Consider the following 27,697-nt stretch of genomic DNA (forward strand, 5'->3'; position numbering starts at 1 on the left):
TGTCCAGCTAACCAGGCTCTTGTAGGTTCAAGCGGAAGCTCAATGGCTCCCAGCAATTGTGAACCCTGAAGTAGGGCTCAAGTCGAGGGTACACAGATGGACAGTCTCCCCCACTTTTTTCGAAATCTCCCCACTTTTCCAGAATTCTCCCCACTGTTTTCAGAGGGAACGTTGATATGCTAATTGCTGGTGACTCCACATTCAATTGGTATGTTAATGAGTCCCACCACCTTATTTTTTTATTTTATTTTATTTTAGGATTCGACCCCTGCCCTGAAGATATAACTGACAGTGTTGTTGTCTCCCTATAGGTTTTTTGATAAACTGCAATTAAATTATCTTCGATAACTTTCAACGAATGGGTCTCCCATTGCACATTGTCCTATTTGAACCTTGCTTACATTAGTCACATTTTCTAGCCTAAATTCAGTACTTACGTGACTTGAAAGGTTGATTTATTTATTTATTTTGGTTGGCTGGCAAAAAAGTTCATGCTTTGCCTATTACTTGACAGATAGCAACAGATCTGTCACTGTGGCTTCTTTCAACGTTCGAAGAATTAGAAAGGAATAGATGTAAGTAACCTTTAAATCAATCGTATTCCATGCGAATCCCCCCTGAAACTCTCCATCGTTTTTAGACTTGTCTGTTCCATTACAAAAGGAAACCAGCCAAAACAGCTATGTTTTTCCCTTCTGCCCACATGCACAAGGAACCCAGGCAAACCGTGATCTCATGAGAAACTGCACCGTGAGCAGGAGACTCACACCTGAGTTTATGCCCTGCCCGTTAGGGATACAAAAAATATGATGTACAGCTTAGAATCCAGTGTTTCCTTTTTAAAGCTGTATTCATTCCTTCCCTCCTTCCTGGATTGTACATCGTCAGTACTTGCTCCTCCATCAGAAAGCAGCAGTTAAATTACCCTAGGGCTCTGCTGGGGTGTTTTGGTCGATGGCTCCCAGTATGCCTTATCATGGACTATGGCTGATGGGAGTTTTAGTCCAAAACGCCTTGAGAGTCAGATCAGAAGAACACTGTGGATTTATTTCAATGCCCGAACACTTTCCATTCGATCAGCGTTCTCTATGGGAATCTATGTGAGTCAAGCTGATTCTAGAAAGATTGTCTATCCAAACACTGGATAGGAGAACTTTTAATATGGTCAAAATAGAAACCAGTTTTGAGGAAAATCCAACGAAACGTGGTGGGGAGTCACAAAATGTACCTCATAACATGAGGAAGTAGGTATCCAGGAAAATATAATACACAAACATAGATAAATAACATTTTTGTATCTGTATTTTGTAGACTTCCAAAGGGAACACATTGGAAGCATCCACCAGCATCACATATCTCTGTTAAGTGTTGGGTATAGCTCGCCATGCTTGGTTTAATAGGTCTGCTCAATAATGTCTTTTCCTGATGGATGTATTATTTTTAAAAAATAATTTTTGGAATGTGTTGTATTCAATTGGTTTTCATGCGATTTTCTTTTTTCCACAGTATTATATGATGTGTCGTTAATTGATTGTGTCAATAGAGGTGTGTGTTTGTGTTTGTGTGTGTGTATTTGGGTGTACAAGCTTTCATGCGCAATATTTTCTAACATTTGATCCTAATACAATGTAATGAAAATCATGTTATGTTTGATATCCAGCTGTTTCGTTTGGCGAAAGAGATTTTTGGCGTGTATAGAAACCATAACACACGCACCAACATGCTATGGCTGTTTCTATGAATGAATGGAGATGGTGTGTTGTGATTGCCTCGAGCACAGCAGAAGCCTCTGAATTCATATCTGCTGGGCGTAGATGAATGCATGTTTTACATTCTGGGTGACACACAAATCACCTCTTAGAACATGTAATAGTGGCTTTGTTTGGGCCAGCATTATAGCGTCCTTGCACCGTGGCGTCTTTTTCTGTGGCTGGATGGGAGGGATTCTGGCAGCCTCAGCGGCTGGCCCTACTTTTCATCTGGCGCGAAGAGTGAGGAGTTGGTACAAGTGACGCTCGTTAGTTCATCTTTGGCAATTCATCCGATGCTGGCGCTGAATGCCCGCTGAGCTCGTCCTAGACGGAGCGAAGTGAAATTTCTGGATGCTTGCAGAATTGCCATAATTGCCCCAAGCTGCCTTGTGTGTGCTGGGATAATGAGAGCTGAATATGGAGTTTTAATGTGTTTAAACACAGAGATGAAAATGTGAATCCCAACCCTGCTGTTCAGAGGTCCCAGTCCACTCATTGTGCCCCCTAATGATGGTGTCTAGAGGTTTGTGGATAAATGAGTCCACTGCTAGGGGTCAAATGCCACTGTATGTTATTGTTCTAGTATGTTTCGGGGAAATCTGTGCTAATAACATTGTTGTGTTTTAGGTGCTGTGCTTAAGAAGTGAAATCGTTTTGGGACAAGCTGCAGCACTGTCCAGGTAAGTGTTGAGACCTAGAAATTGGAGCTTGTTTGAACAAAAGCATCTGCCGCCATCCAATCCTGGGGAGGGGAAATGAGTTTAAAATGTTGCCATTATTCCATCTTGCTGACCACAGCTATGAAGCCCACAGTAGAGAAATGCCTACTATGGATATCTTGGGTACTACTTTGCCTCCTCTTTCTGGCCCTCATTTGCTGGCTGGTGATGCACGACTAGCCTGGACTAACTGGTCTTCTCCCTCTGGATCTAGGATGGGGCTCAGTACAGAGCAGGAACGTCAATTCACCAAAATGCCAGGGGTACTGAAAGTGACATCACGCATAGGATTACATCACAAGTAGTATAACATCAACTTTGACCCTGATGATATCACCTGAAGTGATGTCATTTGTCCTTGGTTATCACAGGAATTGGTATGACACATGAAAAAAAAACCTAAAATGCCTGTAACATTAATAATATAACCCATAGTACCAAAGAAGACAAAATTATATTTTAGTTGCCAACCATATAATAAGTTCAGTGCTAGCTCCCGATGCCATGGGTGCAGTCATGATATGCCAGGGGCTCACCAAGCAGAGCCATCATTGGTCTTCGTATGCCAGTGTAGCCTTTAGGGCTAGTTATGCCAGTTAGAGCCTCGCATGCAAGGATCTTCTATAATCTGTTCCCTCAGGCTCACCTACCCAAGTGGTGCCATGTTATACCAGGTACAAAGACTCTTAGGCCACGTACAGTCATCATATGGAAGGCACTGCATCTACCGAATCCGTTTTCATCTAATGTGAAGTCTTCAGGGGAAAAAAATGCTTCGAATTTGGTTGGTTAAGTGGGTACATTTTATAACCTAGATGGGGTGGGGTAAGAGGATAGGATAAGGTTGCGGGAAGTGAGGGGAAAGGGTGTCACCCCCGCATGATATAAAAAAAATCCAAATATTTCACCTTTAGCTGAAGTAGATTCGGTGAAATCACATACATCCGCCTTAGCAACCCAAGTCCAACTATTGTATGCCAAGCAGAGCATTAAGTCATCCAAGTACTGCCATCTTATGTCGTGTCAAACCTGAGATGCAAGAATAGTTCCTGATATGCGGGGGGCCTTGATGCCAGAATAGTCCTGATATGCGGGGGGCCTTGATGCCAGAATAGTCCTGATATGCGGGGGGCCTTGATGCCAGAATAGTCCTGATATGCGGGGGGCCTTGATGCCAGAATAGGCCTGATATGCGGGGAGCCTTGATGCCAGAATAGTCCTGCTATGCGGGGGGCCTTGATGCCAGAATAGTCCTGATATGCGGGGGGCCTTGATGCCAGAATAGTCCTGATATGCGGGGGCCTTGATGCCAGAATAGTCCTGATATGCGGGGGGGGCTTGATGCCAGAATAGTCCTGATATGCAGGGGGCCTTGATGCCAGAATAGTCCTGATATGCGGGGGGCCTTGATGCCAGAATAGTCCTGATATGCGGGGGGCCTTGATGCCAGAATAGTCCTGATATGCGGGGGGCCTTGATGCCAGAATAGTCCTGATATGCGGGGGGCCATGATCCCAGAATAGTCCTGCTATGCGGGGGGCCTTGATGCCAGAATAGTCCTGATATGCGGGGGGCCTTGATGCCAGAATAGTCCTGATATGCGGGGGGCCTTGATGCCAGAATAGTCCTGATATGCGGGGGGGGCTTGATGCCAGAATAGTCCTGATATGCAGGGGGCCTTGATGCCAGAATAGTCCTGATATGCAGGGGGCCTTGCTGACGTTTTACACCAGGATACTATGATTTTACCCTTGTTTTCCCTCATGAGCAGAACCCGATGTTTGTTCTGAATAAAGATGATTTGCAAGGCACCAATTTATATTCTGAGTCAATCTGAAAACACTAAAGAAGTCTTTATTGAAACATGTTCATTGAGTTGTGTAGGATGTGCTCTCTTGTTTTCCGAACAGCACGTGCTACAATGTTTCCATTGTGTAGCGCTGACAGTAATTCATCTTCATGTTGACTAAGTTACTGCTACTCAATTCCTCATCATCGGAAGGATGACTAGTGGAGTTGCAAGATGAACACAGTTGCTAGCGGCAAGCATTTAACTGAGTGAGCTATCGCCTTCCCTTGCTACCGACTGTATAAAAGGAGGGCATATCCTGAAATCTTCAAAAGTACAGAGAAAAGTGTTCATTCTGATGAAATGTCTGTCCACATGAGAAATCCAAAGTCAGACCTAAGCATGCATGCACATGTCATACACTGAAAATATACCTACTAAAATGGTGTTCTACTGAATAACAACCTTGAAGATGCATGTCAAGAGTTATTGGGGGAAAACGCTTAATTCCCTTATGGCAAAGAATGGAGGTTGCGCTCCATGGCCACTCCCACAAACACTGGTAATTATGAAATGAGGATTGGGGTAGGCGAACAGTGTTCCTTCACATGTAATGTTGACATCTGGGTGCAAAGGCTACTGGGACAGGGGTGGCATAGGGAGTGCCAGGGGTAGTAACTGCAACCCAATGCTACCCCTAAATAACGTCCATAGTGGAGAGGGCCTTATAGATACTATATAGCCTCTTGGGTCCTCCTTCAGGGTTTGAGTTGATTCACTCCTCCCCCCAGTGCCCATTAAGGGCAAATAAGCCCAGTGTGATTTAGGGCCACCTTTGGCCAGAGCCATGTGCCTTTTCTTCTCCCTGCACGCCCCAGTCCCTTAGTTTGTAATAGTGGCCTAATACTGGTGTGCTATGTCAGGGATGCTCTGTCGGTTCCTTGGTCCAGGAGCAGCCGTGGCTGGCTGGCTGCCAGCTCATTCCTTGCTGATTAGAAACAAGGCATTAGGCCGCGGAGCCTCTCCTTGGACAAGCTTTTTAGAGCTGCGTTGGAAGGGTTTCTGTGGAGACGGGCCAGGATGCTGCTGAGACCGATCCAATATTGATTTTGATTGCTTGCATCCTTGCCCAGAATGGCTCCCCGGGGTCCTGAAAGCGTTCCATGCCTTTGTGCTCGTGCACAGTTGCAGAGGAAGAGGAGGCTGATTTACCTCGCGCTGGCCTGCAACGCTTGACATCTGCTGTCTAATGGCTACCTGTTAGGAAATATTGATGGCTCTGCATTCTCTCTTCTCCTAGATTAACCACACAGAAGCGGCTTCCTCTCAGCTCAGCAGGTACAGTGCTCCTAATTGATATGCTTGAAACAAATCTGCCTCGGAACCTCTGCCTCCGATTAAAAGCAACCCACCAAATTGCATTCAGAGTGTCTATTTTACTCGGTTACAATGCGGAGCACACGCAAATAGGGAAACACGGTTTAGAACAAATGCAATTGAATAAAAAACAAATGTATCTTAAAAATTGCAATTGATGATAAGCCGAGTGTTGTAAATGTACTGCGCTGCATTGGCCAGCAGCGTTGGGTTGGCCTATCTTAGTGGCGTATCCCTCTCATGTGTATCCTTTATAAGTATAGACCTGTTTGGAGGATGGCCTCCTAATGTACGTGTCTTCCCAATAAGCACAGCTAAAATCAAGGGAAAATGTGCTTTTAATGATTGAGTTCATCAGTGATCTACTCTGCACAGTCATTTTTCCGATTTTATCTCTGTGTTCACATGCTATGATCTCACACTAGGTTTGTGGTTTAAGTGACCAGGAGTTTGAGGGTCTGTCATGTTCTGTACTTTTATGGGATGTTGTCATATCCAGCTCTCTCAGTGGACACTATTCAATGGTTAGTGACCAGGATTGATGGGCTGTCATGTTCTGTACTTTTATGGGATGTTGTCATATCCAGCTCTCTCAGTGGACACTATTCAATGGTTAGTGACCAGGATTGATGGGCTGTCATGTTCTGTACTTTTATGGGATGTTGTCATATCCAGCTCTCTCGGTGGACACTATTCAATGGTTAGTGACCAGGATTGATGGGCTGTCATGTTCTGTACTTTTATGGGATGTTGTCATATCCAGCTCTCTCGGTGGACACTATTCAATGGTTAGTGACCAGGATTGATGGGCTGTCATGTTCTGTACTTTTATGGGATGTTGTCATATCCAGCTCTCTCGGTGGACACTATTCAATGGTTAGTGACCAGGATTGATGGGCTGTCATGTTCTGTACTTTTATGGGATGTTGTCATATCCAGCTCTCTCAGTGGACACTAGTCAATGGTTAGTGACCAGGATTGATGGGCTGTCATGTTCTGTACTTTTATGGGATGTTGTCATATCCAGCTCTCTCGGTGGACACTATTCAATGGTAAGTGACCTGGATTGATGGGCTGTCATGTTCTGTACTTTCATGGGGTGTGGTCATGTAAACCTCTCCCAGCAGCCACTTTTTATTGGTTGGTGACCAGGAGCTGCTTGGGCTGTCGTGTTCTGTACTTTCATGGTGTGTTGCCATGTTAAACTGTCCCAGCAACCAGTGTTTCTGATTGGGTCTGTTCATGGACAGCGCTTTTTTATGGTGTTTCCATGTTAATCTTTCACTGGCAGTTCGGCACGTGCTGGTTTGCCGCAAGACCCATTTTGGCGCCCACAGTTTGGCATGTAGATCCTTTGGCGCCAGTATGTTTTGTGTTTTTTAAATATCACTATTTAAAAAATAAAATTGTAAGAATTGGTGGGTAGCAACGCCAGGCCTGCAGGGCTGAGAGACAGGAGAGTTGACCACAAGGCCATAGACATCATATCGTGTTCATATGCACAAGTTACATGTATTAACCCAAGTCATTCTGGATGCTTTGCTTTCCTTCTAAAACATGACCTGGGTTGATATATATATATATAATATATATTATCTTGTGGTTCTGAACACAAGATGTCTTCGGCCTTATGGTTATATCTTCAGTCTTGCAGTACAGCTGGCCCAGATTCAATGCTTTTATTTTTTTATTTTATTAAAATAGTGACAGTGTCGAATTGGTCCTGTCGTTCATTGTATCTTTTGTGGGTTGTTCGTTGTGGCGTAGACGCCCTGCTTTCAAGAATGCGCATTCTGCCTTTGTGCTTTCTTTGGGTATTGTCTCAACTCTTCTGTAGAGCATGTGTTGCCTTATCATTCGTTCTGGCTTTTTGGGGTGCTGGCGTTTTCAGCTCGTTCAGAGACCCTAGGATTCAGGAGATGACCCTGTCATTTATGCTGATTTCTTTCTTTGCTGGCGCGTTATGCTCTTTAACTGTAAAGGAGTGGTATCCGGCATCTCTTATTTTTGGAAGTAAAGTGCTTATTTTTTGTAAGTAATCCGCAGTGGCACCATGGAGAATAGCCACATACCATGTGAACTACCCCTCCAAAATTAGCCCTCAAATTACTTCGTGAGGAAACATTGTACTAATACTCATTGCCACTTTGCACCCCCTCTCGCTCCCTTCGTTCTGCTGATCTCTTCTTACTTTCTGTTCCCCCACCACCATGTGCCTCTTCTCGTATCCGCTCCTTTCAGCTCATTGCCCCTTACACCGGAACTCCCTACCTCTCTCTATCCGCTCCTCCCCACATATTCCTCCTTCTGCTACTCATTGAAAGAACTTCTTCACTCCCCTCCCTGACACCTTTCCCCCTCTCTCCATTCTCACCTTCTTTCTAATACCCTCTCCCTGTTCTCTTTATCTTTTCCCGTCTCTCCTGTGATCTCCTCTCTTTTGTTGCTTACTTCACTCATTACTCTTATTCTCTTTCCTTCCCTACCCCACTCCTCTCCTTTCTTGCATGCAAATTGTTCTAAATGCCTATTTTTATGGTTTGATTCATGTATACTGTTGTTGCTTCTACTGTTCCATGTTTGATGTGTTTTTGTTGTTAACTGTAAAGCGCCGTGGATTAAGGCACTATATAAAACAATAAAATACAAATACAAATGACCAAGAATAATTGCTAAACAGAAGCTTGACATTTTCAGCCAAGACTGCATCCTGTCTGAAAGTAAGCATCCTGCACAGTAGAATGTACAGCTAAAAGTGCACTTTCTATTGATCGCGTTGACCACTGTATCTCGTGCGGGCCGGGGGTGCGCCCACCTGTCAGCAGCTGGTGGTGTTTGCACGTGTCTACACAGGTGTGTGAGCACAAACACATGCATGGCATTGTATCGGCACGCACAGGTTTGTTTGTGAATGGGCATAGCTGTATGAGCTCACACAGATTTTCCTGTGCACTCATGCAAGTTTAAGAGTACTCACTAGTTTGCATACGCATGCAGGTGTATGTCTGAGTGTGTGTGTGATATAAATGTGACTATAGGTGTCCGATCGTGGGCAAAACATTACTGCATGTGGAAGAATGTTTGGATGGATTTCTAAAATCAATCCTGGGGGGAAGATTTTAGGAGGTCATTCTAGTTATGGTAAACAGGAAGTCTCTAAGAGTTTAGCCAAAATCCAATCAAGGTATCGTGGGAGAGCAGTCGAGGGTTAATCTTAATAATGTGAGTGAGAGTGGTCTAGGCCTCAGAGTCCACACAGAATTACACACAGTAATTCAATTGAGACAGTAAGTATACAAATAGTTATTTATTAGGCCCTTTAGAACACACTAAGACATGAAACGAGCAGGTAGTATCATTTTACAAAACCATATATCACAAATATATACATTCACTAGTAGGTTCACTTACAATGCATCAGTCAATAACTAACTAGGTAAATTGTTTGAGTAATTGGATGCAGTACAAATGAATAGTACCAGCGCAATAACCATTCCATTTCACTTAAGAAGCTCAGCCTTAAGATGTATGGGGCCGAGTGCCCAAAAGTCGCAGGTTGCAATACAGGTTTCCTTTTCCAGGGAAGGTATTCTATAAAAGGATGAAATGGGTTTGTAGTGTTGATTTCAAACAGTTCAAAACGATTTCAAAGTGGAATGTATATTGGTCCAAAGACAGGTAAGTTCTCCTCTCTCTTCTAGCTCCAGGACTTGCCTAGGGGTAGGATGCTTGATCCAGGTTCGACGACCAAAGTTAAGTAAAGAGCGAGTTAGGATAAAAAGGGCTTTGAACCCAATATTATCCTATGGGGGATGGGAACAGTTACTTTTACTTACCCCCTCACTCAGATTTTCCCAGGTCACACGATAGAACACCTGAGGGTCGCTGAGGACAAGATCTTCCATCCTTTGTTTGAGGCGAGGGGTGCACAGGGGTTGCAGGGTCAAGTGCTTTTTCCAACTTCAAGGTGCAACACCAGTTGATGAAGAATGCAGACCTTCACGGTGCAGACCACTTCAGGACACTTCATAGGATTGATTAAGATGAGTTCCAGTGCCAGTCACCACTTGTAGGTGGCAATAGGCGATCTTCCTGGTGCTGTCACAGAAGCCGTCAATGAATCCTCCTTTGATGCTAGGACGCTGACCTTTCGGAAGAAAGCGATTTATGACACAAACTGGCGACCACCAAATTTCTGGCCTTGAATGCAGATCGGTGTTGTCTCTGTCGAGGTAGCCCACAATGGAGCTGGTCAGTCCACCAGGCAGTCCAGGGACACTTCAGAAGTCTCTTGGGGCATGCAGTAGGTGTCGAGACTAGTTGGTCCGACTAGTCCAAGGGCTGAAGCACCAGCGAGGATATTCTCAGATCTTGCAAAGGATCAGGGCTTCAGTGAGCCAGTTACTGGAGAGGATGGTGGTCCACTGCATAAGTCGTCCTTGGGTCGTCGGCGGGCTGATCTTCGTCGTTGGATTATTGGACCCAGCCTAGATCTGAAGATTGGATGCAGAAGTCCTCCTCTTATCTAGAATTGGAGCTAGAATCAAGTCCAAGGCCACCAATGGAAAAGATCTGCCACATTGAACAGCCGGTAGTTGTTCTATCAAGGATGACTACTGGCTTCACAACCGCCCAGCAGCAGACTCTCTGGCACCAAGGGATGTGGACTGGGACCAGACAGTCCCAGACTCCTCCCTTGGGCTCACACAAACAAAGGTTCACTAGCCCGCGAAAGAAGCGGCTTTCCCACGCAAGTGCATGACTTTATGTGGGATGTCCTGACCTGAGAGGGCAGAAAGGCGGCCTAACTATAATGTGGCCAAGGAACAAGTGAAAAACCGTGTGTCACAGCTATCTTAGGGTGCTTGCTAACCATCCTTAGTAGCCATTCGCATTAAACGTGAAAGTGCACAAGTAAAGTAAACTAAAAACAGTACAAATTTTACTGCTGCTACCAGCCTGTTTTAGGCTTATATAAACAGTGACCAATACCCCCAAAGATTGAAGGTTATAGGGACACTGAGTATCCCCATTGCACTGTACTCTAAGGTGCTGTATGTAATTACCAAAATACAAAAAAAGCAACAGAATTCCACAGTCCTGACAGTCTGAGGGACTAGTCAGCTTCCCCATCACCATGAGTAAAAGGCAAGGGAGGTGAAGCTGAAGGCTTTACATCCCTTGAAAAAATCAGTACAGGCTCACAAATCAGCAAAAATAAGGGTGTGCCATTGAAATCAAAGGGGGGGTAAGGTGCAATCTTTACTAACGACATACATATACATAAACGGAGGTCTGTATGTTGTTCCAGAGAGAGATGTGCCCACAGGAAAGCAAATGGACACACTGGGGTGTGAATGCTATAACCTGTAACCTTTTGAGATATTGATTCTTCATATGGTCTTCAGTCTCCGTCCCCGCCGCTTAAAGGTTTTTTGAGTGGTCAGGTTCTCTTTCTAGTTCAGTCTTGGTCACTGTGCATGACACCAGTCTTTTTGTTGATAGTTCTTAGTCTTCTCTTGGAATTAGCACTACTGCACTTCTGTCTCGGTGGGCTAGGACCAATACTTCCATCATTTATTTCTTGTGTTGTTATCAGCGCCACTGTGCTTAAATAACAATTCTTAGCATTCATTGTTCTTGGTTCTGTAAAAGAAGTACCATCTGGCCACTATGCCACTGTCCCAGAGGTTTAGAACCTTGATTCCCAGCATTCAAGCATTTTGGTTCTTTTATCATTCTTCTGTCTCTTGGTTCTCTGCCGTTCATCGGTGTTGTTATACTTTTGTCTTGGAGTGTTAGAACCACAGCTCCCAATTCTGTTCTCTTTTGTTTGTCAGTGCAACTGTGCTATGCTGTGGGAGCCCGATTCCATTCGAAGCATACACCGCTTCTTGGTTGTCTTTTGTGTTTCAATGCACCATCGCTTTTATCAGGGTTTGGTTAGGCCACAAGTCCCAACGTTCTCTTGGTTCTCGTGTTTTGTCAGCACCATTGGGCTGTGCAACGATTAGGGATTGTTCGGAATGTTAGTCACCACTCACTACACGTGACTCCTCTCGGCCCTCTTCCACTTGTCAGCGTCACTGTGCAATGATTTTGGGATTATTTGAACCATAACTAATTATAAGACATTCTTCTTGGTCCTTCTTAGTCTTGCCAGTGCCTCCGTGCTTGTCTCTTAGAGTGTTGGAATCACAACACCCAACATGCAATTCTTCTTGGTTGGAAGTGACGCTGTGCTACTGCCACTGCGAACCAAAGCCAACATTCTCAATGTTCAGGTCTCTTGGCATGCTATTTGAGTTTTCTTCCTCTTCTGCCCTACGTTTATCTGCCCCCTCTAGTCATCCTACGCCTTCTCACTCTCCTTGGGTGCCTCTTTCGTCACCAACTTTCTTTCAGAACTTCTCACCATTGGCATTCCCAGCTCTGTCTTCATCATATTTCCTTTACTATCTGAGGCAATTTCGGAACAGGTTTTGATCCCTGTTCTTAGCAGTCTGCTGTATATCATCTGTCTGACTTTTCCTGTGAGCGCCTCCTTGCTTATCAGCGACTCAAATCACAATAATAATGAGAGATTTGTAGCATCCTTTTCACAGTGTGCATGTGAAGGGTTGTTAGACGAGGTGCAGGAGTATATGTGTGGTGGTGGGTGTATGTGCACAGATGAGTGTTTTTTTGTGTCTGTTCACCTACGTAAGACTGCGCACAGATGCAAGTGAAAGCACACATGCAAGTGTGAGAGCATGCGCGCAGGCGTGTACATGCTCTAAAGTGTTTTTGAGCATGGCGAGGTGTGTGCTAGTACACACGCACCAGCGCGCGTTGACCACCTTGTGTGCAGATGCAAGTAATCGTGCACACATCCCCATGCATGCACGTACAGACGCACACACACACACGTGTTTATCTGCATGTATGCTCAGATTTCTGCATGAGCTCATGCATCTCTGCAAGTGCTGACGCACCTGCACATGCTCACACACCTGCTTGTGCTTTACTTGGGCAAACACTCGCACAAGCTCTCTCATAACGGTGCGCATGCATCTCCTAGAGCTTGATGACACACCTCCATGCAGGGCTCACTCACCTGTGTGTGTATCCACACGTCCCTGCACACTTGCTCACCTCTATGCTAGCTTTCTCACACACCTCCAGAGAGAACCAGACAGAAATGTCTTTTTCAGCTATATTGTCTCCTGTATAGTGCAATGATACAATAAGGCCCTGTTTTTACTTTCAGACAGGATTTAGCCTCAGCTGAGCAATGTCATGCTTCCAGTCATCAATCTATTCTTGTTAATTTGTCACTGTTTCTGCCGAGTGGCAAAGATTCATTCAAAATGGTTCCCCAGAGGGGTCAATTTGTGTGCTTGTTTTGGGATCTGACTATTAGTCTGTTGATGTTCCCCAATGTGCCACCTAAGATTATTTGATTGTATTAAAACAGGATGCACGATACTGCTCCTCTAAGGTCATTCGTAGAGGGCTAGGAGTTCAGTAATTCGTCATTCCTTGTACTTTCTGGGTACTGTCATGTTAAATCCTCCGACAGACCGTTTTCAGTTAGTTGTTTCTGCCGTTCCGTGTGTGCTATGTGTGGGTAACGGATATTCTATTAGCTGTTTTACAGTGTCTGTATCTCTTATTCTAGAGACTATGAGCATCACACAACCCTTGACGTGCTGATCAATCAGTCTAGTATTGCCCCTTGGGGAGTTTGTCAAGTGGGCTGATATATGTAGTAAAGCTGTTAGTGGTACACAATTCCTGAAAGCCGTCAGTGCTAAGTTGCAATGTTTTCCAAAATGATTTCATATGATTTTGTTTGCTTTAAATATGGTGCATTATTACTAATTTGGATTGCCTTTTGTTGCCTCTGTTGCCCAATTCAAGGGCACTGGCACCACTTTTAAATGCTGTAGCTTTTTCCTCTTTATCTCAAAGGTGGAGATTTGCTTGGTGGCCGGAGACTCTACAGGTCCATGCCCACGCATGGAATTGGGCGGTACAAGCACCTGCTTATTGAGGAAACGGTAAGTGCTACTTTCACTGACTTCGGGAAGATTTTCATTTTGTATTGACACACTAAACCTATTGCTGGAACAGAAGTAAAATCGGGTCCAGTAATCGTACTACAATGTTCAACACCATGGGTTGTTGAACCTTTGTCTTATAGAGTAAGTTAAGTGGTGTCCGAAATACAATGGGTCTTATTCTGAGTATGGCAAAATCCGATCCCTTTAGTGGCACTTTTTATTTTGGTGTACAGTGGTACACCCGCCATATTTGGAGTGATGGGGTGGTGGTGGTGGTGGCAGTGTTATTCCCCATTATGGAGCCCAATTGTATTTTTGCAAAATGTTACCGCAGTTGATCATTCGGACATTGGCAAATCCTCTATTGTACTGCCTAATTTTTTCTGGAGCAAGTACCTTCTGTCAAGTGTACAAGGTATTTCTCTCAACTCCACTCCAAAAGCAACAAATAGATTTTTTTTTAAATTGAGGGACTATGCCCAGAGTAAACTCTGGTTTCCCCCATAAAGAGAGAGATAGCATTCTGATCAGTCATGGATCCTGGAGTCTTGATATCATGGATCATGGTGCCATGGATCATGGAGTCTTGACAGACTAGACTTTTAGGAAGCCAAATTTGAGGTCTGTGGTGGAGGCGGACCTGTTGGTAATCCTGGTGTAAACTGGAAATTGATAAAATGAAGGGGGCAATAATTCAGCACATGGAGGCTTAATGTGTAATTAAGCCCCCGTTCCAAGGGCTGCAACGGGGGGGCGGTAAGAGCCCGGCAGCCCAAGTTAACGGACTAAGAGAAATACGGTCAGTGGGGGGTGGAAAGGACCAAAATAAATTAAATAACGGAATGGAGGGTGGGCGGAGCTGACTGTCGGGTGGGATGGAACGCAGGCTTTCACCTGCGGTTCAAGCCTGCATTCCTAGCCACCTGATTGGCTGGCTCCCGAAACCAGGGTGCTACTTGGCATTGTTGCTGAGGAGTAGGCTTTGGATGCTACAGATGTTTGCCAGCATATACTAGTGAGAATCTAGAGACTGGGAACATCACAGGCAATGGGTCAACTGAAGACACTCCTGCAAGGTCAAAGAAAGTAGTAATGTGGAGACACCTGGATATAATGTTGGCCAAATTAGCATTGCGCCTGACGTAGTGCTTAGGACTGTACTCCCTGCTGGTGTGTCCTTTACAGCAGACTGCTGCTCAGTGTGAAGCTTGTACCTCCCCAATGCTGATTCATGGGGTCTTCCAATGTGACAAAGCATGCAGGACAACTACCTCACACAGGGGATGTTTGTTGGTCTTTTTCATTATGAACCTCTGATCATCTGTTGACATAAGTGACTTTCATGAAAAAACACCTTTGGGGCCTAAACAAGGTTTATGTAAGTTGTAACAATGTCTTTGATGTTCTTATATAGTCTTAACATTGACGCCATAAAAAAATGTAAGGCAGAAATTAAAGCAGGACCTAGGGAATCGACCCTAGGTAAGATCTCTGTCTTCTCAGGTGGATGTTCTGCGGCGTCAAGCGATCTGAGCCATTGTGATTTATGCAAAAGTAAAGCATTAAGAGTGGCCCTTTGTTTAAAAGAGCTGTTCTTATTAATAGTGCCACCATTTAAGTTTACCGCATCATAATAGACCATGTTAGAGACCTCCACGTCCCTGCACAATCTCAAAAAAGATTAATCTAAAATAGTAGAATTGTCCAAATTAATCAGTAAACTTGGAATAAGGGATAGTAAGTGTGCAGCAATGTTGTTCGTTGTCTTATTTAATGCTGATGCATGGAAACGTTGATCGTCTTTACTAACAGGTCGGCTAGCCGTACTTCTATCCTCAGAAGAGAGGACTTGGGCATATGTGATCCCCACAGAATAAGAGTCCGGTTTCTCCCTCACATGGGGAGACTGCAGAGTATCCTGCTTATCAGATGTCAAACCTCCAGAAGTAGGATTCCCCAGTGGGGCGGAGTTCACATTGGATGGGATTTTAACACGTGGCGGCACTGCCATACATGAAGTAGCAGCGACAGAGTATGTTGTAGATGTTATTGGATCTGGTAAAGAAGTCTAATTTCGTGGCACGGACATTTGCAGGACAGGGACAATGTCATTAAAAGCAGTAATCAAATCAGAAGGATGGTCCACAACCTGTGACTTACTGTGGAGAGCTGTAGCCATGTTCGAAGGTGAGACCTCAGGTGTAGCAGAGATTGTGTCTCGTAGTGGAGACCTTAACATACGAGTGCCAACGAGGCCACGGGAACACTGAACACTTGGCTCGCTCCGCTAATGAGGCAGTAGATACAGCTAGCCGCCTCCTTCCAGGTGTAGAAATTGAAGAAAGGCTCCGATTTCGTTCACTTCCACCGAAACAATATAACAGAGTGACTGCAACACGGTACACTCAGCTCAATCATGTTTAGGTAAGTATTATTGCAGTGGCAAACCTTGTGTCTGCAAGGAAGTACCTGACTGGAGGCCATGGGTTCCCCTGTGTCTACTGTGGCCCCAGCCCTTTTTTCATGTTTCCCAGGGTCCTTGAACTCTCAGTTCTTTGTTTGATATTTAAGTGGGGCCCTGGGGAATATGATGATTAAAGAAATCTAGCCTGTTATGCCATTGATATGTGGATGTGATCTATATCTCACCTCATAGCTATCCCAAGAAAGTACTTAACACTCCAATGTATCCAGTTTGGTTGAGCAGACTGACTTGAAATGTATACTTGGCAAGGCAGAGACGATAATAGGTTTTAAATCCCGACTGAGGGTGGCAGCCATTGCATGAATTTGTTGGCGAGCAGGAGACGCACTGTGCTTGTGGCAAATATCTGCATCTTTGATTACTCTTTTACTCTAACCATGCCTTGAGACCCTGGATAACTCTGTAGTTCAATTTGTCTTTTAGTATCAAGCACTGTGTGTTGTTAGAAATATGCTTTCTCTTTTTAGGACTGAAACAAATCACCCCTCATTTGCTTCTGTGCATTTAACTCATTTGACTATGGAAATACTCTCTACGTAGAGCCTCTTTGGTCTCTGACTATTATACTACAGACTTTGCAAAAAGCATCCATTTAGAACCAAGATCTGTGTCTTGTTTCAAGCACATGTCCCCCATTCTCTGCAGTCTGTACATGTTCTGTGTGAACTGTGGACAAACTTCGATTCAGGGTACCCTTAATGATTTATTGAGTGCTACAGATCACTGGTTCCAGGTCTTAGTAAATCCAGCTGAGTCATCAGAGAGCTGAAGGGTGTGACCTGCAACCCTTTATGTCTGACAGAATAATCTTCACACTACTGTAGGGTGCTGGCCCCTCTTGAGGGCACTGCAACCCTACCGATTAACAATCTGTGCAGTTGTAAGAATCACTGTTTTTAGTCTAACGCTTGTATAAATCGGAATTTTGCGGTCCTCTTCAGGGGTTTAAATATGTATTTATTCTACATGTAAATCGTAGTATTAGACTGTTCAGTCGCGGGGTGGGGGAGGATAGCGTAGTTGTAATGGAAGAATGGCAAGGGAAAGGTGAGAAATGTTAGGGTGCTGAATGCAGTAAGCAACTTTCAAGCTTTTTCCGCATCTGATGTATGTGCGATATTGGATGTTTTGCGACAATAGCCCATTTGCAGTGCTTGTTCAGGGAAAAGTAGCTTCTGCGAATAAGAGTGACTACAATGAAAGCAACAGTTCTTTCTTTTTTTTTTTTTCTTTTTTTGGAGGGTGTCCTGTCTCAGGCTTTGTGATGGGAAGTTCCTCCAGCACCCTAGCAATCTGCAAATGATTGCTCCGGTTATCTTCGATTTTTATGCTGGCCTGTTTTTAATTCAGTGTTATGCCCCAAGTTAGGAATGCAAAGTCGAAATGTGAAACTGAGACGGCATAGTGGAAGGCAAGAGGGGGTGTCATTGTTTCAATATTATTGCACTCAATGAACATTGCACTCAATGAACATTGCACTCTTGAATGCTCAGTCTGTATGCAACACAATTCCTTTATCACTGATTACTTTCACTCCAGCTCTCCTCCCCTTGGCGTTTTTTTTCACATAGGTTTTTATTGGCATTTTCATTAACATTCTTTACAACTCCTCCCTCCCTGGATCCCCCCTTCTTCCCCGCCCCCCTTTGTCCCAACCATTGCCCAATGTGTGTCTCCTTTGATTGAGATATTTGTATGGCGCTTGTATCACGAACTGAATCGAATCACAGCGCGGATGCTAGGTCTGAGAGCATAGCTCAATCGATTCATCAACTGGTTAACACTAGTTCTTCTCTATCAGGTAGTAGTTCTCTATTTAAACAGGTAGGTTTTTAATTTCCTCCGAAAAGCTGACATGGGTCTCCATACTTCTCAGATCAAGAGGGAGGCTATTCCAAAACTTTGGCCCGAAAACAGAGAATCTACACTCTAGTCCCACATTTAGTGGGAGGAACCATTAGCAAGTGCTTATCTCATGACCTCAATTATCGAGTTGGTTGGTAGCGCTTTCCACCAGATAGCTTGGTGCTAAATAGTTCAAGCATTTAAATATTATGCATCCTGTTTTAAATTTGATTCGATCTTCCACCATCAGCCAGTAGAGAGATTGACGCAAGGCTGATATCGGAGTTGACTTTTTTACTCCAAATACCAATCGGGCTGCCGCATTTAGTGCCCTTTGCAAACAGTGGATTTGTTTGGCTGGTGCCTGTTAGGAAAGATTCTCTTTACTGCACCTTTCCTTCCATCTTAATGAAACCCCTAAACTTGTTTTTATTTTTGAATCTGACCTGTACTTTTTGCAGTACAGTGAAGCCTTAAGCTTCACTGCACTGGCTTTTGCTCATATGTTATGGGGAAACTGATATGTCCTTCAGACTATATCAGTACTGGGAAACAGTGTTTCCTTTAGTCGTGTTACTATGTTGCTACGTGTGGTTACTTTTGTATCACTTGTGGTAACTTTTTATCATTGCACAATGCAGCTGATGATTCCGTCTCTTTAGTGATGTTGACCCCCCAAGTATTTTATAGCCTTGCCTGCCCAACTGTATTGAAAGAGACTTTTAAGCTCCTGTTGCTTCTCAACCGATAATGTCAAGTTTAGGGTCTCAGATTTGTGAGTGTTAATTGTTAACGCTGCTACTCGCCCGCATTTAGACAATTTGATATTCAAGGACCTAATAGACCTTTCCAGTTCGGTGAGTGTTAGAAGCATATCACCCGCAAATGTTGCTATTTTATGGGTCTGTCCTCCAAATGCTATTCCGACACTTTCTGGTGTTTCCCTTATTAGTACCTGGCGAGGGCGCAATCAGAATGAAAGAACCATTCTGATTGGCCCTCGCCGAGGCATTACCTGGCCGGAAATCCCTCGGTCAGGATTCCACTGCCATTGTCTCTGGCAGGGGGCGTGGCAGCCCCTCAGCCAATGAGGAGGCTTGAAGCGGTGCCATCCCCCGCTCCGAGACTCCCCACAGCTGAGAGGCTGCCTTCGCTCCCCGCCGGGGACTGAGGAAAGGCTTTTGTTTTTTTTTCCTTCCCCTTTCCTCCCTCCTCCCTGCCCTTCCCACCCCACTTACTTTCTTGCTCCTTTGTCCCCAGTGGGGGACGATGGCAGCCTCCAGCCATGTGGAGACTCGGAGCGGGGCCATCCCCGCTCTGCGCCTCCACACGGCTGGAGGCTTCCATCCATTTTTTTATCCATTATAAAAAAATGTACATTTCTTTTTTTTTTTTATTTGTTCCCCCTCCCCACTTACCTTCTTCTGTCTTCTTTTGGGAATGGACGCGCTGGGAACAATTCTGATGGCCGCCAGGGAAAGGGAAAACGGACCCCGTTTTCCTTTTCCAGGTGGCCATTTTCTTGGTTGTTTTTTTTTTTTCTGTCCCGAAACGCCACAGCGTTCTGGGACAGAAAAAAATGCTTTTTAATGACCATGTCACGCAGATATTGCGGGCCGGCGTACTAATAGCTATAGGCCCCTCGCGGCGGGGTCCATTACCTGAGTCGGTAATCACCCCGCCGCTCGGGGCATATTGCTTAATTGTGGCCAATAGCGGTTGCAAGTGAATCACATATAGTAGTGGTGATAGAGGGCATCCCAGTTTTGTTCCTCTAGATACCTTAACTGGTCACAATAGTTGTCCGTTAATTATCAATCGCAGCGTCGGATTAGAATAGTTTGCCTTTATCATTGAGATCATTTTGGCTCCAAACCCCATTTTTTCCAGAGTGGAAAACAAGAATTTCCACTTCACTCTGTCGAAAGCTTTTTCAGCATCTAAAGCAATCAAGAGAGCCAGAGTGTTATTTTTATTAGCATTTTCTATTAGGTGTGCTATTCTTCTAGTGTTGTTTCCAGTTTGTCTACCCCGTATAAAGCCAGATTGGTCAGTACCGATGGGTTTCAGGAGAAGATGGTCCATCCTGCACGCCAATATTTTTGTATAGATCTTTGCATCTATATTAATTAGGGCAATGGGCCTATATGATTTGCAATTTGCCGGATCTTTTCCTTGCTTCAGGAGCAAGACCACCTTCACCTCTTCAATTGTTGCCGTTATTTTCCCCGCCTCCCCAAAATTATTGAACATCTGTACCAGATGAAGAATTAACTGTTCCCTGTATGTTTTGTATAAATCTGTCATAAATCCATTTGACCCTGGGGATTTGTTGGTCGGCAGTGATGCTATGGCCCTACGGTACTCCTCCACCATAATATCGTGGTCTAGGTCCAACTTATCCTGCTCTGATAGTACTGGGAGATCACATCCCTCCAAATATTCCTTTTGGGTCTGATCTAGGGGATAATCAGATTTATATAAATCCGAGTAATACTGAGAGAATTCCCGGGTTATGTCAGTTAACTCTGTACTCTCCACCGTTTTTTTATTTAATTCTTATTATGGTTGTAGCTTTCTCTTCCCTCCTTAATAACCTAGCCAGCAAGCTGTCCGCCTTGCTTGCCGTTATGTAATATTTCTGTTTAAGATACAGGAGTGCACGTTCTGCCGCCCTTGTTTGCAAGATTTCTAGTTGTCCCTTTATGGCCCTGAATTCTATCCGGGTTTCTCCACTATCTCCAACCCCCATTTTGGACATGACCTGTTTCAATTTTACCTCCTAAGTCTCTTTTTGCAAGAGCCTCCTCTCTTTGTCTCTTCAGGCTTTCACCGCCATAATCTTCCCTCTAATCGTGGCCTTAAATTCATCCCAATTCGTGTTTTGCTCTGTCTCTTCTAGTTTATTATCTTGGAAGAATTCCTCTATGCCTACTCTTATTTTCTACCTCAGTGTTTCGTCTTTAAAAATATAAGTAGGGTATTTCCTTTGCCACAGACCGGGAGTAGGTCTTTCCTCTTCACTTTCAATGTAATGGGGGTGTGATCTGATAGTGCTATTGCACCCACTTCAAACTCTGCCACCATACCCAGCTTGCTCCGGGATACCCACATCTAGTCTATCCTAGAGGAGGTCCTATGGGCATGAGAGAAGAATATATAACCTTTAGTTTCTCCCCTCTTTTCTCTCCAAGCGTCTTCTGGTGAAAGACTATTTTCTCACACAGTTCTCTCGTGAGTTTGCCCTGGGTGCCCCTCCTGACCACACTCCTGCCCGCCTCCGGGTCCCAAGCCATATTAAAGTCGCCTGACAGTATAATTTGTCCCTTAGCAGATCTTTCCAGTTTAGCCTGCTTCTGCTGAATGAACTCGTCTTGTCCCGAGTTAGACACATAAATCATAGCTATCGTGTGAAGTTCCCCCTTGCCCTGTAGGACCACTGCCAGGTATCCCCCACTGCCATCTTTCTCCCACTTCGTAGCTGTAATGTTGAGGTTGTTCCATAAGGCTAGAACTCCTCCTTTTTTCCTCCCCTCATTGGGCTGGAATATCTGACGATAACCCTGAAGTCTAACTTTGTGCTTGTCACTCACTTGCACATGTGTTTCCTGTAGCATTAGGAGGTCTGGTTTTTCCCTTTGTAAAAATCTTACTAATGTATTCCTTTTCAGGGGGGGAGTTCAAACCATTGATATTCAGCAAAATAATGCTTATGTTTCGGTTTTAGCTTTTACTGAACTTTTTATGAACCTAGTCATGTCCACATTGGATTCTCGATTGGGACCCCTTCCCCCCCTTCTGTCCCCGCTTACCCCTGGCTGGGTGGACTGCACCGGCCTCTAGCCCCTCCCGATTCACCCTCTCAGGGATTAAGCCTGTTCTGCAACCCAGCCACACCAAGTGCAGGCTCACCCAAGCCCATGTAACAATCCCAAATCCCACCATCCCTACCCCCACACTCCCCAACACCAACAATACAATGGCAATTTCCCTCCCCGGGCTAACTTATCGAAACATTTCGGGTCGTGTGTCATCTTTCATGTAGCTGTGGGGGCCTTCGGGATCCTCTTATAGTTCCTTTGCTTCACTGTGGTCCATTCCCAAGTCTTCTTGGTCTCCTGTTCTTTTATCTTGGGCCCCCTGGGTCCTGCCTCTTCCTCCACTATCCCAAGTATGCTCGGCCCTTCACTGCAGGACGAGATGTGATGTTGCCAGCCCTCCCATTCAAATACCAGGCCGAAAGGGATTGTCCAACGATGTCTAATGTTTTTTTCGTGGAGAACGCTTACAACCGGCACCATTTTCCTTCTCTTTAGCAAAGTTATCTGCGATATATCCTGGAAGAGCTGTAGCTCTGACCCGTTGTACTGTAGTTGCTTCACTTTCATCACCACCATCAGGATCTCTTCCTTTTCACTGTAGTTATGTAGAGCCACCAAAATATCTCTTGGTCTAGCGCCTAGTTCCTTCCTCAATGGGCCAACTCTATGCACTCTTTCCAGTTTTAGTTCAGCGTCACTTTCCAGTTCTATTAGATCTACAAATATTTGCCGGATCGTCGCTTTGAGGTCTTTGTCGTGGACATTTTCAGTCAGTCCTTTTACCCGACTGTTTGATCTCCTGGAACTATTTTCAAGATCTTCTGCTTGCAGTTCCAGGTTGTGGGTAGCACACACTAGGCGTTCTACCAGTTTGTAAATTTTCCGCGTAGGGCTTGTCAGTTCCTGGAGCGCCGTCTTGTTCGTGTCCACTCTTTCCTCTAGTTTGTTCACATCTCCCTTTAGGTTGTGTAACGCTGATGCCAAGTCCACCCAGATCTTATCTAGCTGTACTTGCACCATCCCTGCGATTTTTATCCCCAACGTATTGTAAATATTGTCTCGGAATGTCTTGCGTGACCGCCTGGTCTTGCCAGGAGTCTCCTTGAAGCCCCAAATGCTCTTGTTTTCCTGGGTTGCCTTCTTGGTTTTCCATATCGCTTCTCCATAACTTTTGAATGGGGTCTTCCTGGGATTTCTTAGCACCTTTTGCTGGAATCTGCGACATCTTCAGTGTCTGAGCCCTTGGCATAAAAGTATGTCCTTCAGTCCTTCATTTGCTCTCTGGTGTACTCCACCTTTAGCTCTTTCTAGATCGCCCAGAACACTATAAATCTGATACGGGCCCAATGCCACCAAGGTATGGAGCGTTTGCTAGGGTCGATCACCCCAGCTAAGTTCACCTCCGCTCCGTTCTGCTGGGCTGACCCCGGGTTTTCACCAATTTCCGTCTAATGGGAGAGGGGAGGCCGATGATGCGCTATTCCTCCATTCACATGCCCCCGTTGCCCTCACTTCAGTTGTTATTCCAGGGGCGGGTGATGATGGGGGGGGTGTCTCCCCTTCTCTCGTCGCAGCCCTGGGCCTTGACAGGCCCCTGCTGCCCTGCCACCCATCTCCACAATACTTCCCCGCTCTCCTCACCTTCGGGCCTCTTCCTCCACATGGAAGGATCCCACTCCTGCGGGCTCCTCTCCAGTCTCACCTCGTTGTTGCTCTCCGCGCGTTTGTCAATTTCGAACCTCACTCTCTCCTTCCGAGGGGGGGGTCCCCACTCCTCTGGAGGCCTTCCGCGGTCTCATCTCGTCTTCTGCGCAGCCTCTCCCTCGCCACCAGGTCAGGCCACTCGCCTACAGGATTCACGTGATAGCTTTGTGGGGGCCAACTAGGTCCATGCACGCCTCCTCGCTGCAGTTGGCCCGCTCTCTTTCTTGCCGGAATCCTCCCCAATCCTGTGTTTTACAGCCTCCACAAGGTTTTCCCTTCACCACCCTTGTTCTGCACGCCACCCTTTTGAGTCTTGGCGCCTGGAGAGGGTATTTCCAACAAGAACTACTGGGTTTGGTGTCGGAGGGCAGGAGAGCGTCAATTACGGTGCTCTGCTGTCAGCTGCCATTGTGGACTCCCCTTGACATTCTTGCTATCACTGAAACCTGGATTTCTCCATCTGACACTTCCATTCTGGCTCTCCTCGTCTGACTGGCAAAGGTGGAGGCGTCAGACACCTACTCACTTTACGCTTCACAATCAGCCAATGCCACATCCTCTCTGACCTCTTTTGAATTCACCATCTCTATTATTGCTCCACCTCACCCAGTTCCCATCATCTCATCTATCGTCCTCCTGGTCCCACTGGACCATTCTTTGATGAACTCTGGCAACTCCTCAATTCTCTTTCCACTAAACATCACCTCATTCTCTCAGGTGACTTTAACCTTCCCTCTCCAACCACTTCTCAGAAATATGAACTACAGTCTTTTCTTAGTGACCGTGCTCTCCACTCTCTCCATAACCTACCTACCAACACTGTGGGTAACTATTTGGATCTCTAATTCATCTCCACCTCTCTCACAGCCACTAATACTACTGTCACACCATCGCTTCTGATTACACCATTGTTTCCACCAACATCTCCTTTCCACCCTCTCTTCACCACTTTACTCAACTATTACTAAAAGAAAATGTAAACCTTCTGCCATTCCTCCCTTTCCCTCTGACCTACAGTTCTCACTCTCCTCTTTCACACCAGATGCCTCTTCCACTAACAATGTCTTCTCCAGCTTCAAATCCCTACTATATGACTCCTTCTCCTCTCACTTCCTACTACTAACCTTCACCCCCAAGTCTCATCCTCAAACCTGGGTCACCCGAGTGCCTCTTCCAAGGAAACTCTCACCAACATCCTCTTTGTCATGCCTTCGCCAGACCTATAGACCCTTCATATGATCTCTGTGCTCTCCCCTTTCTCCTCTTCTCTCAATAATGGTGGCACCCGCTGGGACACCCGCCTGGCATCCTTCCATTCCTCTAAGGACATCATTAATGTTTACTCGAATGGGACCGTCCTGGTCCTAGGCCCTCAGGCCAACCTTCACCTCTATGATGGACGCTTCCCACGCCTCATCAACTTCCTTTTTTCTCCTGCTGTCCCCTTTCCACTTTCCTTGACTACCTCGCCTCCTCCTTCTGCCTCCTCCTTAGCTACCTTGCCTTCCCCTTTCCTCACTGCCCCCTCTCGGGTTCCTTCTACACCTCCGCAGGGCGTACCTCTGATCTTCCGGAAGCCCGTCAAGGATGGCAACCTTCTCCATATTTCCACTCTAAACTCTCGCTCTTCTGTCAAACACTCCTCTGATATCTGCCGCCTTCTGGAAGAACTTGACCTTGATGTCCTCGGTCTCACTGAGACATGGTTCACGGCCAGCTCTGTCACAAGCTTTGATACGCTTCTGCCTAATGGCTACAAGATCCTCTCCGCGCCCAGGGCCTACCGTTCTGGTGGGGGTGTAGCCCTGATCTTCCCCGAGTGGATTCCTGCCTCTGTCACTCCTAGGCAGGCCTACTCCTCTTTTGAATGCCTCGTCTTCAGGCTCTCCCTCTCGCCTAGCCATTCACTTACTGTGGCTACTATCTATCGGCCACCTGGTCACATTTCATCCTTCCTCTCTGAGTGGGCGGACCTCTCCGCCTCAATCCTGGCCTCTACTACTCAACTCCTCCTTCTTGGAGACTTCAACATCCACCTGGATGCCTTCTGTCCTCCCTGTAAATCCTTTTGCAACCTCTACAACTCTCTCACTCACTCACTATTCTCCCCTGGCCCGACTCATTCTGCAGGGCACACTCTTGATGTTCTGATCTCCTCAGACCTTCCCCTCTCTGTCCCTCTCACCACTCCTCCCACCTCACCCTCCCTACCCCTTAGGCCAAGCCACTTCCATCACTGCCACCAACCTTCTCGGTCATCCGACCCTTGAAGCGCGTGTCAGCTGAGGCTTTCGCTGCCACCTTCTCACCCCCCCAGCCCCCTTTGGCTGACTCTCATCCTGACACAGCCCTCTCCACGCTCCACTCTGCTATATCTGCTACTCTTGATATCCTTGCCCCTGTCATGAGAATCCGCCTGAAGCCCAAAGCCAAGTGCAACTCCTGGTACGACTCAGACCTTGTCACCCTAAAACGCAAGTATAGGGTGGCCGAGAGGAAATGGCGTGCTTCATGTACATCCTCTGACAAACTGGCCTTCCGCCTGCTGCAAAGGCAATACCGGCTCTCTGTCCTAACCAAGAAGAGAGTGCATATCCAAGCCTGCATCTCTGCGGCATCTAACAACTCGGCTGAACTCTTTAAAATCTGCAAGGAACTGGACAATCCTGCCGCAGTCTCTACCTCTCCTGTCTCCTCACAGGCCCTCTGTACACTGGCTTCTCACTTCATCTCTAAAACTCAGGACATCCTGTCCTCTCTCTCCTCCTTTCCCCTCCCTCCCCCCCACTCCCTGCTCTTCCTCTGGCCCTTCTGCAGCAACCTCTCCTCCCTCCTTCTCCGCCTTTCCCCTGTTCTCCGCAGATGAGGTTTCTAGACAAGTCGGATCTATGAAAGTCTTGTTGAAACAGGTTCACCCCTGTTCCTCCAAAACCATCAAGGACCACATCGACTCCCTGATGCCTGCCCTGGCTGATTTCTGCAATCACTCCTTCGGCACTGGAGCCCCCCCCCCCACTTGAAGCACTCCCTTGTGCACCCCCTTCTTAAGAAACCCTCTACCGACCCCTCCTGCCCGGCTAACTATCACCCAATCTCCATCACTCCCTTCCTGGGCAAGCTCCTGGAGAAACTGGCCCTCTCCCAGTTTAATCTCCACACTAAATCTTTTGGTTGTCTTCATGACCATCAGTCTGGCTTCAGAGCTGCCAGAAGCACGGAAACTGCTTTCCTGAACATCCGTGAAGACCTGCTCTCCAACCTTGACTCTAACACCCCTTGCGTCTTCATCCTGCTTGATCTCTCTTCTGCCTTTGACACTGTCAACCATGCTATCCTGCTCCACCGTCTCCATGATAACCTGGGTATCACTGGACAGGCTATGGTGTGGCTTACCTCTTTCCTCTCCGACCGACGTTCCCAGGCTCAACTTGGGTCCTTCCTCTCCGCTATCTTTTTCTCTACCTGTGATGTCCCCCAGGGGTCTATCCTCGCCCCCTGGTTGTTGAACCAATACCTGGCACTCCTGGCCCACCGCATCGCTGCTCTCTGCCCCAACTTTCAGTGCTATGCGGATGACACCCAACTCATCTTCAGGCTACCCTCGGCCTCCTCCTCTACTTCGCTCATCTCTGACTGTCTGTCTGCTATCCAGGAATGGTGTGCCGCCAATGACCTCTGCCTTAATGCCAGTAAGACTGAGATTCTCCTCATCGGCACACCAGCTCCCTCCTTTCCTGTAGCTCTCTGGTCGGCCTCTCTTGGCCCTCTTCCTGTTCCCACCTGCAACGCTAAAAACCACAGGGTCATTTTTGACTCTAAACTCACCTTCTCTCCTCACATCTCTGACGTCTCTAACGAGTCAGACTACCAGCTACACCTCCTCAGAGGTGTTCTTCCTTTCCTCTCCTTCCCCCAGAAGCTCACTGTCTCCAGAGCTTTGGTTCTCTTTAGGCTGGAATATTGCAACAGCCTCTTTCTAAATCTGCCCTCTCCGCCCTCTGCAACTTATCCAGAACAGGACTGCGAGACTTGTCCTTGGCCTCAAGCCCAGGGATCGTATCTCTCCAGGACTGAAATCTCTGCACTGGCTCCCAGTGGCTGCGAGGATTAAGTTCAAAACCCTCTGCATCATCCACAAGGCCTTCTCGGGCCTGTGGCCTC

General features: G+C 46.2%; 1 protein-coding gene across 1 annotated transcript in view; it reads left to right on the forward strand.

Moving 5' to 3' along the window:
- The window catches only part of MRPL48 (mitochondrial ribosomal protein L48), a 98,677-nt gene that overhangs the window by 42,833 nt on the left and 28,147 nt on the right, over positions 1-27,697 (forward strand). The window contains exons 2-4 of the mRNA XM_069640127.1: positions 2,379-2,431; positions 5,560-5,597; positions 13,590-13,678. Of these exons, the coding sequence (XP_069496228.1) occupies positions 2,379-2,431; positions 5,560-5,597; positions 13,590-13,678 (180 nt within the window). The remainder of the gene's footprint in view (positions 1-2,378; positions 2,432-5,559; positions 5,598-13,589; positions 13,679-27,697) is intronic.

This window comes from Ambystoma mexicanum, chromosome 7q (genome assembly GCF_040938575.1).
Source record: "Ambystoma mexicanum isolate Mex_15411 chromosome 7q, UKY_AmexF1_1, whole genome shotgun sequence".
NCBI lineage: Eukaryota > Metazoa > Chordata > Amphibia > Caudata > Ambystomatidae > Ambystoma > Ambystoma mexicanum.